The 18,409-nt window shown below is 40.6% G+C and overlaps 1 protein-coding gene across 1 annotated transcript in view; it reads right to left on the bottom strand.

Annotated features, from left to right (window-relative positions):
• LOC101737662 (carboxylesterase 1C) overlaps positions 1-18,409 on the bottom strand; it is a 45,174-nt gene that overhangs the window by 14,663 nt on the left and 12,102 nt on the right. The window contains exons 2-3 of the mRNA XM_038019005.2: positions 5,147-5,253; positions 3,820-5,071 (exon numbers count right to left, since the gene is read on the bottom strand). Of these exons, the coding sequence (XP_037874933.1) occupies positions 3,820-5,071; positions 5,147-5,253 (1,359 nt within the window). The remainder of the gene's footprint in view (positions 1-3,819; positions 5,072-5,146; positions 5,254-18,409) is intronic.

Raw genomic sequence — 18,409 nt, 5'->3', positions numbered from 1 at the left:
TTGCAAATAACATTTATTACTTTTACAGTTTGTTAGTTTAATACATAAATATAAAACAATTTAAAGTATAAAAAGCTTATTCGAAGTGGTCTCCATTGGCTGCAATACAGTCCTTTAAACGTTGAGGCCAGTTATCAATATAAGCACGCACTCTTTCCATGAGAAAATTTTTCACTGCCAATTGTACGGATTGTTTTAGGAACTCCAAATTATCATGGCGTTTAGAGCAAGCCGTACTCTCTAAAACTGGCCATAAATCATAATCCAGCGGATTAAGATCGGGACTAGACGACGGCCAGTCTTCAGCTCTGATGAAGTCCGAAACGTTCGTTTCCAACCAAGACTGCGTAGACCGAACTTTATGACCTGGCGCCGAGTCTTGCTGGAAGGACCATTCTTGATTATTGAACATGGTGTTGTTAAGGGGATTCACTACCTTCTCAAGAATGGTATCTTGATACACTTGTGAGGATGTTTTGATACCTTTTTCACAAAAGTATGGCTCAGTCACTCCTTCATAGCTAATACCCCACCAAACCATCACTGAAGTCGGATAGTGCCCACGTTGCACTCTGTCGACTAATTGGGAAGCTTCCTTAGAGCTTTGAGCATAAATATGGTCATTTTGTTTGTTAAAATGTTGCTCAATTGTAAAAATTTTCTCATCCGTAAACAAAAATTTTCTGTGACCCCCCTTTGCGTATTGCTTCAGTAGTTGTTTCGATTTTACCACTCTATTCTCTTTTAAATTATCAGTTAAAAAAATGACCAGTACGTCTCTTATAGGGTGCAAGTCCTAAGTCATCTTTTAAAATACGCGACATGGTTCTAGATGCTATCTTCATCTCCCGAGATAAAATCTTTTGCTTTCGGACAGGATTTCTACGAATTCTTTCCCTTACTGCTTTGACCACCTTTTTCAAAAGAACACTACGTGGACGGCCAGATCTTTTTCTGTCACAAACAGAGGAGGTCTCATTGCACCTATTAAGAGCCCGGTACACAAATATTTTACTAATTCCAAGCGTATGGAGAGTTTTAAAAATTGCATTTGGCTCCATACCTACTTAGTCTGGCCATAAATACATGTAACAACACACTGTAAAAGTAATAAATGTTATGTTAATGTTGCAATAATGTTAATAATGTTAATGTTAATAATAATTGTTAATGTTGCAATAATTTTTTTTTTTTTTTTAATTGTAACAGATGTAAATGATGATGATGATGATGATGATAATGGCCAGACTAAGTATATACTATCTAAATCTATATTATATTAACCTAATGCCACGCGACAGAAATAGGCAGGACGTATGTAATTTTCATTCGTGAACAGTATCAACGCGTATTTCAGCCTAAACCAAAATACAGTGACGTGCCTACAAACACAAGCACGTGTATTTATCTTGAAGAATTATTTACGTTCTTGACCTACATAATTAGTAAATATTTAACCAACTGCTCTTTCACTAAACAACGAACACGACCCATTTGAGACTAAAAGAAAACTAAATATTCACCTCGGTATTGAGCTCACGATGTATCCTGCTGCGTTAATTTGAAACAGGCAATGTTTTTTTAAATAGTTACAGTTATTAATTTAAGAACGTTTTTTGCGATTTTATCAGCTCCGGCTGACTTTCGGACATAAGTACTTTGAATAATATTGTTTTAACACGAATATAAGTGTGTTAGCGATACACTGTGTCTACACCGTGTGAAAAATGTTAATAAAAACTCGGAAATTAAATTAAACTGTTTACTGGTGGTACCTCTTGTGAGTCCGCGCGGGTAGGTACCACCACCCTGCCTATTTCAGCCGTGAAGCAGTAATGCGTTTCGGTTTGAAGGGTGGGGCAGCCGTTGTAACTATACTGAGATCTTAGAACTTATATCTCAAGGTGGGTGGCACATTTGCGTTGTAGATGTCTATGGGCTCCAGTAACCACTTTACACCAGGTGGGCTGTGAGCTCGTCCAAACAACTAAGCAAAAAAAAAAAAAAATTAGTTGGCGCTAACAATTTTCAGTTTCTGTTTATGACTATACATTAGTGTCATAGGCCTATGGGGAATAATTTTACCTTACTGTATAGTAACAATGTATTTGTATTTCGCCCCGGCAATTCAGCCCAAGGTTTAAATGACAACCTTCTTCTTCTATGTCTAACTATCAATTGTCGTCAAAGTTCTTGTGGATGATGTTTTTTTAATTGAATCTAGACAGATATGATGTAAATTGGGTTCGTCAAATTATCAGAATACAAAATCTAATCTAATATTTGTTAAGTTTTTAAAATAGTATAATATCGCTCAATATAATCAATAAAATGTTTGTATTCAAAACCTATTTTATTAATAAGACTTAACATAAAAAAAAAATTGTTACGGTTTTACTATCACATTTTTTTCAGTTCGGTCGCGCAGCAAAATGCCTGTCCCCTCCAAGCCTGCCGTAAGGAACTTCGTTCCAAAATCCGTGGAAAAAAGTGCGTGGAATAAAACCGTTAAATGAGACGTGCGCAGACGCAACAGTCGCATACACAAGCGAGTAGTGTATAATACCTTTCTCTTTCTCCTTCTTTCTTTTCGTTCTCTAACCTTCTTCTCTCTCTATTTAGTAATTATTTCTATTTCTATGTAATTTTATGTTGTCAACCAAACAAAACTTTGCCTCTCTTATATGTTTAAATAAAAGCAACGGTGACATGATATGCACTAGTAATAAATGTCAACTTCCGAACTCTGCTTATTTCTATACCTGACATCCTGTAACGAAAAAAATGTAGGTTCATAGAACTATATTTTTTATCAGTAAACATGAGCCGAGGAACTTATTCAACGTATTATATGTTTTTTTCACTTTGAGACATAAGGTTCAATTGCCCTTTAGTCTGACAGATTTCTTTTAGCCCACTGAGTTTCTCGCCGAATCTTCCGGTATTAGATTCTGCGAAGCACTGCTCTAGATAGGGCTGAAATAGCCTCTCAAGGCTATCGGCATAGGTAGGAACAAAAAAAAAAAGATTTCTTCGCAGTGTGGCAGAAGCTCGAATTGTGGTACGAATCTGTATGTATAGAATACAATGTCTCTCTTATCTATTAAGCCAGGCTCCTGAATCAAAAATATAAATCAACATTGAAGTGTTTTCTTTCCGAAATCCCTAAAGCTTAGTTGTAATTAGTTGTAGAGTTAAATTGTTTTGCAGACTTTACAGACGAAGTCAAGGACCGTGCGTGACGAATCCAAATGAAATCTTTTGAGGTCTTTCCGAAAGTCGTTGAACTTACGATCAACTTCAGTTGGCGATTCAAATAAAACACTGTTTGTTTGTTTACTTTATTTGCGGAATATATAAATAATAAATATTTGAGATTCAGCCTAAATATAAAGTACTATTCGAATCAACTATGGTATATAATAATAAGTATATATTTCATATTATATGTAAACGGTATATATTTTGTTTATTGTATGTATATATTTTCTATAATGTATTATCTATAGTACACCGCAACATACCTGCCATATTTTTTTATATTTTCCAGAATTTCTATAAATTATACGGTTGTCTGGAAGAGATCGCTTTTAGCGATAAGACCGCCTATTGTACAAATTTATCTGTTTTTTTATTGTTTTTTTGAATGTAAATTGTGTTTTGGTGTGCAATAAAGTGTATCCTCCTCCCTCTCCTCCTCAACTAGGTATACAAAAATAAATTTTAATACACAAGATCTTTCTTATGAGAATAAAATAATTACATAAGTAAGTAAAAAGGGCATGTAACGAGCCCGTATCTCGATCGTTGGACCAACGCCATTATCTTCAAAAGATTCTTTACAGCATTTCGTGCCAATTTCAACAACTTTCGGATAGAAATCGGTCCAAAATTCGAGTGCTTTGTAATTCACTGTCGCTGCGGTACTCATGCTAAAATTCTGTCGATCTATTATTAAGAACCCGGGCTTCTCAATTTCGAAAGGCTCCCAATTAATAATCACCCCGGAATTCGTTGGGTTTGAATACCAAGCGAAATTGGACCACATTTTCATTACTATATCGGAGATGCGCTTATCTCTGCGATCCCACTTATCTAAATCTTCCGGCAATGCCAAGTATGGTAATCCAAATGTAAAAATCAAATCGAAATTGTGCGGAACACCAATCCAGTCGGAAATACCTTCGTTGACCACTTCTGAGAATGGCTTCAAATCAAATCTGTACAAATAAACTGAAGTATGTTTACTAATATGCTTCGCAAGCTGATAGGTTGCAGCCGCATGTAATTTGTCAGTGTAAAATTCTAGATATAGCTTTCTTAGGACCGTTTCATTTGACGTGGGTGGTATAGGCTTATAGAAAAATGCCACGGCATCTTGTATGTGATGTTGGTTGGTGAAGCAGGAACTATTATCAACTGTTATGTCTGCAAGTATGATCTCTTCCCGCATAACGTCAAACTCTCTTTGACTAACGCCGGAATCACTGCCGTTTTTTTCAAGGAATAATGCATCTTCCATATCAGTAAAACCAGTTAAAACCGGTACAGGTGAAAACATTTCGTCTTCGAACAATTTACTAGGAAAGTCAGAAAGGACAGGACCCGAAACGTTACTAAAACCATTGTCTACTATAGGTTTCCATTGTGCTAATGGTTCTCCTATATTTAATAGGGCTTTAAACGGTACTCTCCTTAAACAGCCAAGTAAGGCACTTGTAGGCTCTCTGAAGCAACCAAATGCTCTGGCCACTTTGTTTACAGTAATGACTTCTTTTCTGGCTACGTTCACTTTATCTGGTGATAGTACGTTACCACTCATAGCTATAGCTTTCTGAAATAATCCTGCTGAATATGGTGATAAGAGATGAAAACCAACGCTCACAGAACCAGCGTCATGACCGAAAATGCATACATTGTCTGGATCACCTCCGAAGCTGGCTATATTATTTTTAACCCAAGTCAAGGCTGCTGTTTGGTCAAGAAGACCGAAGTTTCCGGGAGCCTCGTTATCTAATGACGAGAAGAAACCGAAGATGTTTAGTCGATAGGCCACTGACACAAATATGACCTGAAAAATTAATGTTTAAAATTGTATATTTTAAGCGAAACGCGCGGTGTGGTTCTCAATTGACATTAGTGTTACCTTTTGATTCAAAACCAATTGGAACGGGTTGATGTTGTTTGGACTGCCCCTGGCGAAATCGCCTCCGTGGAACCACACTAATGTTGGATAGCGCTCGACGTTGTAATCTGTCGATAAAAAAAACACAGGTGAACGATCACTCGTAGATTCGATGATTCGTAGTTATAACTATTCGATTCGTGATTAGATTCATTTTAATGGTTTTGAGACGCTCCGAAAATGGAATGATAAATGAATTTGTGAACAGTTTTAGATGATGAAATATTGAAATATGTATGTAGCTGATAGGATTATGGTTTCGTGGTTTTATGAGTTTATTATCTTATACCTTTAAACGAGCAATTCTTGTATATTAATATATGTATATATAATCTGAATCTCGGAAACGGCTCCAACGATTTTCATAAAATTTAGTATACAGGAGATTTCGGGGGAGATAAATCGATCTAGCTAACTAATCAACTCTTCCCGACATCTATCGACGAATAAAAATACTTTTTTTTTAAACGAGGGCAACTAACCGCTTTAAAGACACAACAAGATGGCGTTATCAAAAAAAAAAAGAAGAGGAAAGCTCGGTCATCATCTAGTTCTAACTAAAACAAGTAATGCATGTTAAACAACGGATTTTTGTTTACATATTTTTAAAGTAACATTAGCTTTAAAATAGCAGTAACAACTGCATTGCGATTACCATAAACTATTCTACCTTTAACTGTTGTATAGAGCATTCCTCTATAATGGAATGCAATATTAAATACTTGTGAGCTCATGGTTTATAAATTCGTGCGACATTTTACGAACAAGCATTCCTTATTATGCAAACAATAGTGCCAATTCCTACAGCTGTAATTAGGCCGAGAATCAGCAAGGTTAGGTCACTATGTTAAAGCGGAACATAAAATGGACGAACTATTTATTGGCACGGAATTCTTGCATTAACGACTTCGAAGTACCCTGAGTTATGTTTTATGGTGTAGTAAAGATTATATGAAGTGGTACTGAAAAAGCATACGATTAGACAAAATTAAGTGGGTGAAATTATTGTGTTTAACGTTTTCTTACTTTATATTTTAATTTATATTTAGTTTGGAATTACATATTATGTTATTTTCTTTTTTGTTTCGTTTTTTTGTTATCATTACGCTTTAAGCATGCGTTAAGTATGTACATAATGTTAATAAGGAAACTGGAAACTGAGCTCTCTCTTTTCCAGCTATTTCTACTGCAAAGCAGACGGCCTTACGACCTTTCCGGTCTGAAGGTTAGTGATTATTGTGATCATGGCAGTAATGGAATTTACCAAAGCGGAAAAGAAGCACAGTGATTTAAATTCACATTAAAAATATATATAGAAATAAACAAACATTTTACATTAAGCCACATCATTTTCATATGTTTTTATCTATTATGTACATCCGAACAACTAATAGCAAATATCTTTCACGAATCCCGTTATTCTCAAGTTACATTAAAAAAAATCTCAAGAAACATTCGGCTAACGGGGCGGAAGATACCTAAATGCCAATTATTATTTTTTTCCCTACCTATTCTAGTAACTTCAAGGGGTTATTCTAGATTCACTGAGCTAGTAGGTGAGCTCACGGGGCTCAAATCGGGAATGGTGCTAAAACTGGCCATAGGAAGAGCAGTGCTTCGCAGAATCTACCACCGGATCGGAAACGCGACCCACTGAGAAGATCCGGCGAGAAGTCAGTGGGCTGTGTCTATAGGTTAATTTACTCGTTGAGCCCTTCATCACAAGTAACGGGTCACTTTCATACATTATCACGAATGATACAGAATGTATGTCTAGTATTTTCATCGGTTTGCTAGTCGTAATCAAAATTTCTCATAAGGTTTGATATCGTGCTTTTTTTTTTTATTAATACTTAGATGGGTGGACGAGCTCACAGCTCACCTGGTGTTATGTGGTTACTGGAGCCCATAGACATCTACGATGTAACGTTCCAACGGAAAAAAAATACTTATTTTTTCTTTCTAAAAACCTAACGCGTGTTCATGAGCGATCTCTCCGACCTAGAAAAAAACACCAAGTAATTAAACTGAAACACGTTAAATTTGGTATTGGTAAGTATCGATTTTACGGCATAATGGGAGGCACCACTATCCTCCTTCTTTCTGTCTCAAGAAAGTTATAGATCTGTGTGCTTAGTGAGAGTTTTTGAACGTTCTCGATAGCGTAAAAGTTAGCTCATATTTGTATGGAATGGGATCGTTTGCCTACGTTTGCCGTTAGGGGGGCTGTTCCAACTGCATACAAAATTGGGCTAACTTTTATGCTTTTATTATATTAAAAAACTTGCACCAAGCACACTGGTTCGTTCGAAGAGCAGGACACGCATCACATAATGAAATTCGACCTCAATAGTCGGCCGATCTCCGATAACAACATAACACAAAGTACGCCCGTGAGTCCGTTGGTCGACATAGAGCAATTAAAAAAATATTTATTGCGTACTTAACTAGAGCTGGTAAAGCCCAACATTTATCTGTGACTCAGAAACAATAAGGTACTTGTCATATACTCGCACTAAACTAGTTTAACTCGACTAACGCGTAAAAATTTATTGCATTGACCTTTAATAAGGCGCTTCGGTGAATTCTGATGTTCATTCGACAAAATAGTAAAAAAACAAGGATAAATTTTTATTTTTTTGCGCAAATACGTGTACGATCATTACGTGCGTGCTGCTTTGAGACAGCTCAGCTTGAGACACCTGGTATTGTATAACATCTTTTCCAATCTTCAAGCCCAATACCAGAATGACTGATTGCTTCATTGTAGACTTCTGCTGAATGCTTGTCTTATAAATTGTTGATAGTGTTACGCGCTAGGGCTCAGAATAAATAAATGCTTCACCAAAGTACAACTTAAAACTGTATTTATCACTTAGAACACACACAGAACACTTTAAAATTCTCAATTCGCTTCTTCCGCTTCGCGTCAGGTGATCCGTTCGCTGTTTCGCTTCGAGTAGTTCCGATTACTGACTGACTGCGTACCATTTCGGCAACGCTTTTGTAGCCGATACCACATCCCTAGAATTGTCGCGATCATTCCTCGCAAGTCGAGTATTTTCGATGCGTGTTTCTGCTATCTGACAATAGATGGCGTTGCACTTCTCGAGCGTTCTAGATGTTACTAGATCCTTCGACTTGAGTCTGGCAATACTACTTACTGGTATATCTAAGCTGTTACTTATAAAAAAAATAAGTATTTTTTAATTGCATTAGTCGATAGACAAGTTAAGGCTGCACGTAGTGTCTACCATGCAACCCATTATTGCGTTAAGAAGGAATAGTGTGTAGTATCACCATCATTCCGATAGAGGCACCCGTCACGTGCGGACGTGCTCATCGTCCACTCGATCGCCCGGTCTTTGTTCGCCCGGCTTTTGTTAGCCCGGCCATTGTTCGCGCGGCCTGTGTTTGTGGTACATCTGCCGACTAAGTGCTCTTTCTGGAAGTTTTTATTTGTTTTGTTTCCTTTTGTTGTTTCTGTGTTCGTGGTACATCTGCCGACAAAGTGGTTTCCTGCAAGTATTTATTTGTTTTGTTTCTTTTCGTAATTTCTGTTTTGTTGTGCTTTTTCTTTGTCCTGTAGTAATCGCGCCGCATTGCCACCTGTGTTCAATAGAACCGCTCAGGTCCGAGAAGTTGGGGCCTCGCCGCAAGGCGAGTGTTTTCAAGACCCGGGGCCGCCCCACCTGGGTACTCAGCGATCATGGACGCTGTATTCGCGGAATTCCTCCGACTTCGCCACCCACAGCTCGCCTCGGAGTTTTTGGCCTTCAAGGCCAATCACACTGCGAGCCCTCTCGAGGACTCCGCCGCGCTCGCTGCTCCTGCGTCGCCTGTACCTGCGTGCAGAGCTTCTGCATTGAGCACCGCAGCCTCTGTCGTGCCTGCCGCTCCCGTGTCGCCTATACTGGCGAGAAAAGCTGCTGCGTCGTCCGCCGTGACCATCGTTTCAGCTGAGCGATCATCCGCGGCCTCCGTCGCGCCCTCTAAAACACCTACACTTGCTCGTAGGTCGCCTGCACCCGCCTCCTCGTGCTCCGACTCTGACTCGGACATGGAGGTCGACCTCGCCCCCGCCTCATCGACGGATGGATTCACCCTGGTACAGAAGGGTAAGAAGCGTGCCGCGGAGTCTCGAGCTCCCGCGGCCGCTAAAATTAGCAAAGCCGTGAACGCGTCGCGCCCCCGCCCTCAGACTCCCGTTGCGCCCCCAGCCCGTGCCACTCCGTCGCCGCGTCCGGTGGCACAAAATAAAACCCAGACCCCTCCCCCGGTTATCCTTCAGGAGAAGGCAGCTTGGGATCGAGTTTGCATGGCCCTTAAGGCCAAAAATATAAATTTCACGAATGCCCGTAACCTCGCGAACGGCATTCAAATTAAGGTTCAAACACCCGACGACCATAGGGCCCTCTCTTCTTACCTCCGTAAGGAGCGTATAAGTTTCCATACGTATACGCTCCAGGAGGAGCGCGAACTCCGCGTTGTAATACGCGGAATCCCTAAAGAGTTAGATGTAGAGCTCGTAAAAGCCGACCTGTTAGAACAAGGCCTACCAGTGAATTCTGTGCACCGTATGCACACCGGTCGCGGTAGGGAGCCATATAATATGGTTCTAGTCGCTCTCCAGCCTACCCCCGAGGGTAAGAAAATCTTTAACACACAGACCGTCTGTAGGCTCTCTGGTATCGCTGTCGAAGCCCCCCATAAAAAAGGCACTCCTAGCCAGTGCCATAACTGTCAATTGTACGGGCACTCTTCCCGTAACTGTCACGCGCGCCCCCGATGTGTTAAGTGTTTGGGCGATCACGCCACGGCCCTCTGCGCTCGCGACCAAAAAACCGCGACGGAACCGCCTAGCTGCGTCCTGTGTCGAACACAGGGTCACCCCGCGAATTACCGTGGTTGCCCCCGAGCCCCTAAAATAAATCGCCGCGTCGCCCGCCAAAACCGCCTCCGAGCTTCCGGCCCAGACATCAAAGCCTCGGCACCCTCTGCGTCGCAGGCTAAGCCAGCGTTCGTTCCGGCGGCGGTGCCCAGTGTCTCGGCCTGGGCAAAACCGCTGCCGTACACGAACACGGCTACAACTCCCTCCTCCGCGATTCGTCCCGCCCCCGCGACTCGTCCCTCTCCCGCGACTTGCCCTCCGACCGCGTCCGACAATCTCGCTTTAGCGATCGACTTCTTTCAGTCGATCAACTTTGAGCGCGTTAACGCTTTGGGCGACGCCATTCGCGCTGCCTCCACTGCACAACACTTTATCGCCGTTGTGCAGGAATACGCCGACGTATACGCGTCATTAAATACGTACGTCCTCCCCTCACTCCGCCGGTAATCAATGGCGTATATAAGTAGAATAAAGCCCCTATCCGTAACGATAGGATTTTTTAACGCTTACGGTCTCGCAAATCAACGTGATCAGGTTTCTGACTTTTTGCGTGACCACCAAATTGATATCTTTTTAGTGCAGGAGACCCTACTTAAGCCCGCGCGCCGTGACCCTAAAATCGCGAACTATAACATGGTCAGGAACGACAGGCTCTCTGCCCGTGGTGGTGGTACCGTCATTTACTATAGAAGAGCCCTGCATTGCGTCCCGCTCGATCCTCCCGCGCTCGCTAATATCGAAGCATCAGTGTGCCGAATCTCACTGACGGGACACGCGCCGATCGTTATCGCGTCCGTTTATCTTCCACCGGATAAGATCGTTCTAAGCAGTGATATCGAGGCGCTGCTCGGTATGGGGAGCTCTGTCATTCTGGCGGGCGACCTAAATTGTAAACACATCAGGTGGAACTCACACACCACAACCCCGAATGGCAGGCGGCTTGACGCGTTAGTCGATGATCTCGCCTTCGATATCGTCGCTCCGCTAACCCCGACTCACTACCCGCTAAATATCGCGCATCGCCCGGATATACTCGACATAGCGTTATTAAAAAACGTAACTCTGCGCTTACACTCGATCGAAGTAGTTTCAGAGTTAGATTCAGACCATCGTCCCGTCGTTATGAAGCTCGGTCGCGCTCCCGATTCCGTTCCCGTCACGAGGACTGTGGTGGATTGGCACACGCTGGGCATCAGCCTGGCTGAATCTGATCCACCATCGCTCCCGTTTAACCCGGACTCTATCCCGTCTCCTCAGGATACCGCTGAAGCCATAGACATCTTAACGTCACACATCACCTCGACATTAGATAGGTCATCGAAACAAGTTGTAGCGGAGGACTTCCTTCACCGCTTCAAATTGTCCGACGATATTAGGGAACTTCTTAGAGCTAAGAACGCCTCGATACGCGCCTACGACAGGTATCCTACCGCGGAAAATCGTATTCGAATGCGTGCCCTACAACGCGACGTAAAGTCTCGCATCGCCGAAGTCCGAGATGCCAGATGGTCTGATTTCTTAGAAGGACTCGCGCCCTCCCAAAGGTCTTACTACCGCTTAGCTCGTACGCTCAAATCGGATACGGTAGTAACTATGCCCCCCCTCGTAGGCCCCTCAGGCCGACTCGCGGCGTTCGATGATGACGAAAAAGCAGAGCTGCTGGCCGATACATTGCAAACCCAGTGCACGCCCAGCACTCAATCCGTGGACCCTGTTCATGTAGAATTAGTAGACAGTGAGGTAGAACGCAGAGCCTCCTTGCCACCCTCTGATGCGTTACCACCCGTCACCCCGATGGAAGTTAAAGACTTGATCAAAGACCTACGTCCTCGCAAGGCTCCCGGTTCCGACGGTATATCCAACCGCGTTATTAAACTTCTACCCGTCCAACTCATCGTGATGTTGGCATCTATTTTCAATGCTGCTATGGCGAACTGTATCTTTCCCGCGGTGTGGAAAGAAGCGGACGTTATCGGCATACATAAACCCGGTAAACCAAAAAATGATCCGACGAGCTACCGCCCGATTAGCCTCCTCATGTCTCTAGGCAAACTGTATGAGCGTCTGCTCTACAAACGCCTCAGAGACTTCGTCTCATCCAAGGGCATTCTTATCGATGAACAATTCGGATTCCGTACAAATCACTCATGCGTTCAACAGGTGCACCGCCTCACGGAGCACATTCTTGTGGGGCTTAATCGACCAAAACCGTTATACACGGGAGCTCTCTTCTTCGACGTCGCAAAAGCGTTCGACAAAGTCTGGCACAATGGTTTGATTTTCAAACTATTCAACATGGGCGTGCCGGATAGTCTCGTGCTCATCATACGGGACTTCTTGTCGAACCGCTCTTTTCGATATCGAGTCGAGGGAACCCGCTCCTCCCCACGACCTCTCACAGCTGGAGTCCCGCAAGGCTCTGTCCTCTCACCCCTCCTATTTAGCTTATTCGTCAACGATATTCCCCGGTCGCCGCCGACCCATTTAGCTTTATTCGCCGACGACACGACTGTTTACTATTCTAGTAGAAATAAGTCCCTAATCGCGAAGAAGCTTCAGAGCGCAGCCCTAGCCCTAGGACAGTGGTTCCGAAAATGGCGCATAGACATCAACCCAGCGAAAAGTACTGCGGTGCTATTTCAGAGGGGAAGCTCCACACGGATTTCCTCCCGGATTAGGAGGAGGAATCTCACACCCCCGATTACTCTCTTTAGACAACCCATACCCTGGGCCAGGAAGGTCAAGTACCTGGGCGTTACCCTGGATGCATCGATGACATTCCGCCCGCATATAAAATCAGTCCGTGACCGTGCCGCGTTTATTCTCGGTAGACTCTACCCCATGATCTGTAAGCGGAGTAAAATGTCCCTTCGGAACAAGGTGACACTTTACAAAACTTGCATAAGGCCCGTCATGACTTACGCGAGTGTGGTGTTCGCTCACGCGGCCCGCACACACATAGACACCCTCCAATCCCTACAATCCCGCTTTTGCAGGTTAGCTGTCGGGGCTCCGTGGTTCGTGAGGAACGTTGACCTACACGATGACCTGGGCCTCGAATCAATTCGGAAATACATGAAGTCAGCGTCGGAACGATACTTCGATAAGGCTATGCGTCATGATAATCGCCTTATCGTTGCCGCCGCTGACTACTCCCCGAATCCTGATCATGCAGGAGCCAGTCACCGTCGACGCCCTAGACACGTCCTTACGGATCCATCAGATCCAATAACCTTTGCATTAGATGCCTTCAGCTCTAATACTAGGGGCAGGCTTAGGGACCCCGGTAACCGTACTCGTCGAACTCGACAAAGAGGTCGAGGTGCAACCTAACCCATGCATCAGCCCGCTGAGTTTCTCGCCGGATCTTCTCAGCGGGTCGCGATTCCGATCCGGTAGTAGATTCATTCGCGAAACAATTGCTCTTGAGTTGTTAGGTCTCCTTCGGAGGCGCTCGGGCAGTTGTTAGCAAATCCCACCCCTCTTGGCTGAGCCTTTGCTCGCCCACCTGTCCTGGTGAAACTGGAAAGGCCTTCGGGCCACCAGTAAACTTTCAATCATAAAAAAAAAAAAAAAAAAAAAAAAAAAAAAAAAAAAAAAAAAAAAAAAAAAAAAAAGTATCACCATAATCACTATAAAGTGATGGTGATACTACACGGGTAGCTACTACCATCTAGGATAGAGAGGTTGGAGCATACGGTATAATTAGGAATTCGTCCTTATGTTTTAAGATGAGTAGTGGCTGGGGTGATGGAAAACGATTGGCTTGGGCTCTGCCCCTGGCATTGTTGACGTCCAAGAGCTATGGTAACCACTCACCATCAGGCGAGCCGTATGCTCGTTTTAAAAAAAATTGTATGTATATTTCTCTCTCATTCTTTGCTGGCTTCATGTATTTGTGTCTCTTACCTGTCGTTTTTTCCGTTGCATCCGGTTTGAAATCACGATTCTAAAGAAGTTTTCACTTCAAAAATACATGTGTGCATTCACACGTGGTAGAAGTGAAACCTTCCAAAATTAAAATACAATTATCCTAAACGTCTTAAGTATATGTAAAATTTTGTCATTAGTAAATAACTGTAAGGTAGCGCCCTCTGTGAATTGATATTTTAATTTCACGTATAATCCTAAATTAAAATTCACTACAAGAGCTTTCATACACACGTTAGTATTAAAAAATCTCACAGATGGCGCTGTATTAAATAGTATGTATATTTCTGTCTCATTCTTTTGTATTTGTGTCTCTTACCTGTCGTTTTTTCCGTTGCATCCGGTTTGAAATCACAACAATTCTAAAGAAGTTTTCACTTCAACAGATTCATTTAAATACTTATATGTTCGTCGTATTGTAAACTCTCATAACCTAAATTATCATCTATACTAATTTAAAAACCAAGAGTGGTTTTTATGGATGTTCCGTTATAACTACTGAACCATGCATCCGATTGACTTGATACTTGGTATCCATGTAGAAAATACATGTACTTAATGGATAAGCTAATATTTATATGAGTGTTGGACTCCCTAATAATAATGACAAACAATAGTAATGTTAATTTTAAATGCCCAGCGAAGCGGGCGAGTACGGTTAGTCTTTGATATAACTTTATAATACAGTAGCTATCGGTGGGTAATAGCAAAAAATAATGATTAATCAGAAAACGAAACAGTAAAAACAATTCAATTAGTAAAATCCAATTAATTTTGAAACGAAAATACTAATGGGCGTTATTAATTAATGAACTGCAGAGTATTCGAATTTCACTCGCAAAAAAATCGCTCCAAGCAATTAGGATTTGGGGATGGAACAAAAATATAAAAGTGTTGTTTTCATTCATAAAATGTTCGTTGCTTTTTTCAAAAGTTGCTAAATATTCACCATAGGCAGACGTATTTTGAGCCAACGGAAAAAGTTTATTAATAAACACAATTGATTTTAATTTGAGATTAATGAGAAAATTATTGGTGGTAATATTATTATTGGTAGTATTATATAATATTACTGGTGGTAGGACCTCTTGTGAGTCCGCACGGGTAAGTACCACCGGGTGCCTATTTCTGCCGTGAAGCAGTAATTCGTTTCGGTTTGAAGGGTACGGCAGCCGTTGTAACTATACTGAGAGCTTAGAACTTATATCTCAAGGTGGGTGGCGCATTTACGTTGTAGATGTCTATGAGCTTCAGTAACCATTCAACAATGGTGGGCTGTTAGCTCGTCCACCCATTTAAGCAATAAAAAAAAATCATTACGAAAACGTTTATTTTAGTGTTTCTAACAGGAAAAATGAAAACTTGGATTTCTAAGAAAATGTTTTAAATGCTAGAGAAGAGAAAGAAAAAAAAATCCGTTCTGGGCTATACGACCGGTGGTTATCGGGACAATCCCACAAATAGACTACATGAGATGCTCGTTAGTATGGAAAGAAGTATTTTTTGCTCAGTCTCAGTCAAAACATTTACTGTGAAGTGAAATGTTTTAAATTAGTTGAATGATTGAAATGAATTATCATGAATTCCATGAAATGCGTTAGCAAAAATAGTGTTGTAAAATGCGTTGTAAAAACAGTGCTTCCAAAGTCAAAGCCAAAGTAGGCCTCGTGTTATAGTAGGTCTCGTGTTTTAGTACGCCTCGCGCTGTATTTGGCCTCGTGTTACAGAAGGCCTCCTGTTATAGTGGGCCTCGGGTTGTAGGAGTTCTCGTGTTATAGTGGACTTCGTGTTGTATAAGGTCTTGTGTTATAGTAGGTCTCGCGCTATACTTGTCCTCGTTCTGTAGTAGGTCTCGTGTTATAGAAGGCCATATGCACGTAGTGATGATTAAAGAAATGTCAAAAGCTAGATTGAGGCTAGCTAGATTTAGCATAAGGGGTTGAAATTATGTTTCCTATGTTCTTATTTGGCAATATAATGCATCATAGTTTTTTTGAAAGCAGCCTTGAAACTAGAAAGAACTAGCAAGGGCAGCGCTTTGCTGATTGTGCATCGGATCGGAATCGTGACCTAAGCCAGCATAGCACTGTGAAATGATAAATCACAGGATCGTGCTATTTAAAAAAAAAACACAATATTGAGACAAAAAATATAAATCACCATACACCGTGTAGCGTAAACGGACAAACTATACCATTACTAGAGGTCCCGCAGTAGTCGAAATTCGACTATAATTAATTGGAATTGTAAGTTTGTACATTATTATGATTGTATTTTATACTTCTATAATCACAAATTTCGCCAAGGCTACACTATAAAAAAATACGAATAAAGACAAACAATATTTAATCTATTCTCAATTTGACCACAGACGTCAAGAACAAAAGTTTTGACAATAAATAGTATGTATGCGTGTGTGCGTCAAATACATGGTATGTAGTATGTGTAATGTTTTCTTTATTGATTTAATGTATCTTTTATGCATTATTTTAAAAAAATATTAGCATTGTACACTTCTTCTCTATATTCTCTGTAAGTGTAGAAAATTTCATACTCCTCCGTCCGCGCAATTTTCGTAAAAAGGGATACAAAGTTTTTGCTTCACGTATTAATATATTAAGATTATTTGATATTTCATGTTTTAAATTATTTTATTTGTTTGTTTAGATCATCGTTAAAAACAGTGCACGTTAAAACAAGCAACAGGTTTTAAGTGAGTAAATAAAGCGCTCAGCGAGCATTCTTTGTTTAAAGGAAAAACCCGAATAAAGTATATGCCGAAAGTAACTGGTATTGAAGAATTTCCTTCCTTGTTTTCGTCACGATTATATTACATATCGCAAGCTTACAAAACCACCGTCTACATGCATGGTATAAAGTGGTTATAAATATTTTGATATGAGTAGATATGAGTAGAAGAGTTATTTTGATAATATCCTGAAAAGCACCCCACGCTTTTTTACAATAAAAGAAATTTTTCTTACACTATTTTTAATTAAAAATTTTTTTAATATATTTTGTATTGTTTAGTTTTATTTTGTATAAAAGCGTATTTTGTTAGTTTTTATAAACTATTATTTATTTTTCATTTTTTAGTTGAATTTCATTTTTTTCCCTTAATAACCCTTCTACTCATATCTGTTGATAAAATATTTATAACTACTGATACCATGCACCCCACGATTTTTTTCATTTTTTTTAAATATTGAATTGTCATCAGTCCTTAATAAGTATAGGTACCAAATTTCGAGTTAATCCGACGTTTTAAAGGGGGTCAAATTCATGTTCAAAGATTCCGTACAAATACATACAAACATACATAAGTCTGAACCTAATAATAAAGGCGTATTAATGAAACTTCTATGCTGGACCAATTTTTTTTATTGTTTAGACGAACGAACGAACTCACGGCCCACCTGGTGTAAGTGGTCAACGGTGCTCCTGGACGTCAATGACGTAAACGCCATCACCACCTTCAAACATGAGTTGTAACCCTCATTTTTACTCAAGCATGAAAGCTACTCCGTTCTAAAAACTGGAACGCATCAGAAATAAGTAAGTCATTGGCACCTACCCGTACAATCTCACAGGACGCCCTTACCGTCAGTGAAGTAAGAATTATAACTTCTTTTTTCATTTTGACAAAGGCTAGAATAAAAGCGAGCCGACAAAAAAGAATGTTAACGATTCAAAATAATAATAGAAAAGCGAAAGCTCAGTTGGTGTCCAGTCCGGAACCTTCCGGAACCTGCGGCTTCAAGAATAAACGCACGCATGCCATCTATCGATCCACAAATGCCTTACTAAATTTATTAATCTTCTTTTTCTTCTTAATCCTTTTCTTTTTTTTTCTTGTAGATAATTATTTATATATTTTATTTACTCTACGCTAAATGGCCACATACATACATGTAGGATGGTAAGAACAGAACGTTAAGATGTGAGTGAGAGAAAACGGTAATAAAAGGAAAAGAGAATGACAAACAGAATGACAGAGAAAAAAGGACGGCGAAGACAGATAAATGAACAAGGCGTAAAAAAGGTGTCCTTTATTTTTTTACTATTAAAATAAAGAAGATTTTGGAAAAGAAGAATAAAAGTTACAAAAAATTATTTTATTTTATGTGTCAGGATCCCAATTCTATATACTATTACTATTTTTGTGTTGTTATTTTTGTAAAACAAAGAAAGCCTAATTAAAAAAAATCGAATTTATGTTTTTTGTATTTAAAAAAAAAATCGGCCCAAAAGAAGTTAATAGCAAAAACATATTAAAATTAGTCCGTTTCCACACATTCCTAACATTAGTATCTTTGATTGAATTGATCGAGCATTTGAAAGACCGCGAGCACTCTCCGCGGATGGCACTCTCAAATGAATCGCTTGCCTCTTTAGATTAAGAG

This window comes from Bombyx mori, chromosome 3 (assembly GCF_030269925.1).
Source record: "Bombyx mori chromosome 3, ASM3026992v2".
In the NCBI taxonomy this organism is placed as follows: domain Eukaryota; kingdom Metazoa; phylum Arthropoda; class Insecta; order Lepidoptera; family Bombycidae; genus Bombyx; species Bombyx mori.
The sequence above is the reverse complement of the archived record's forward strand: the minus strand, read 5'-3'. Positions and strand labels throughout refer to the sequence as shown.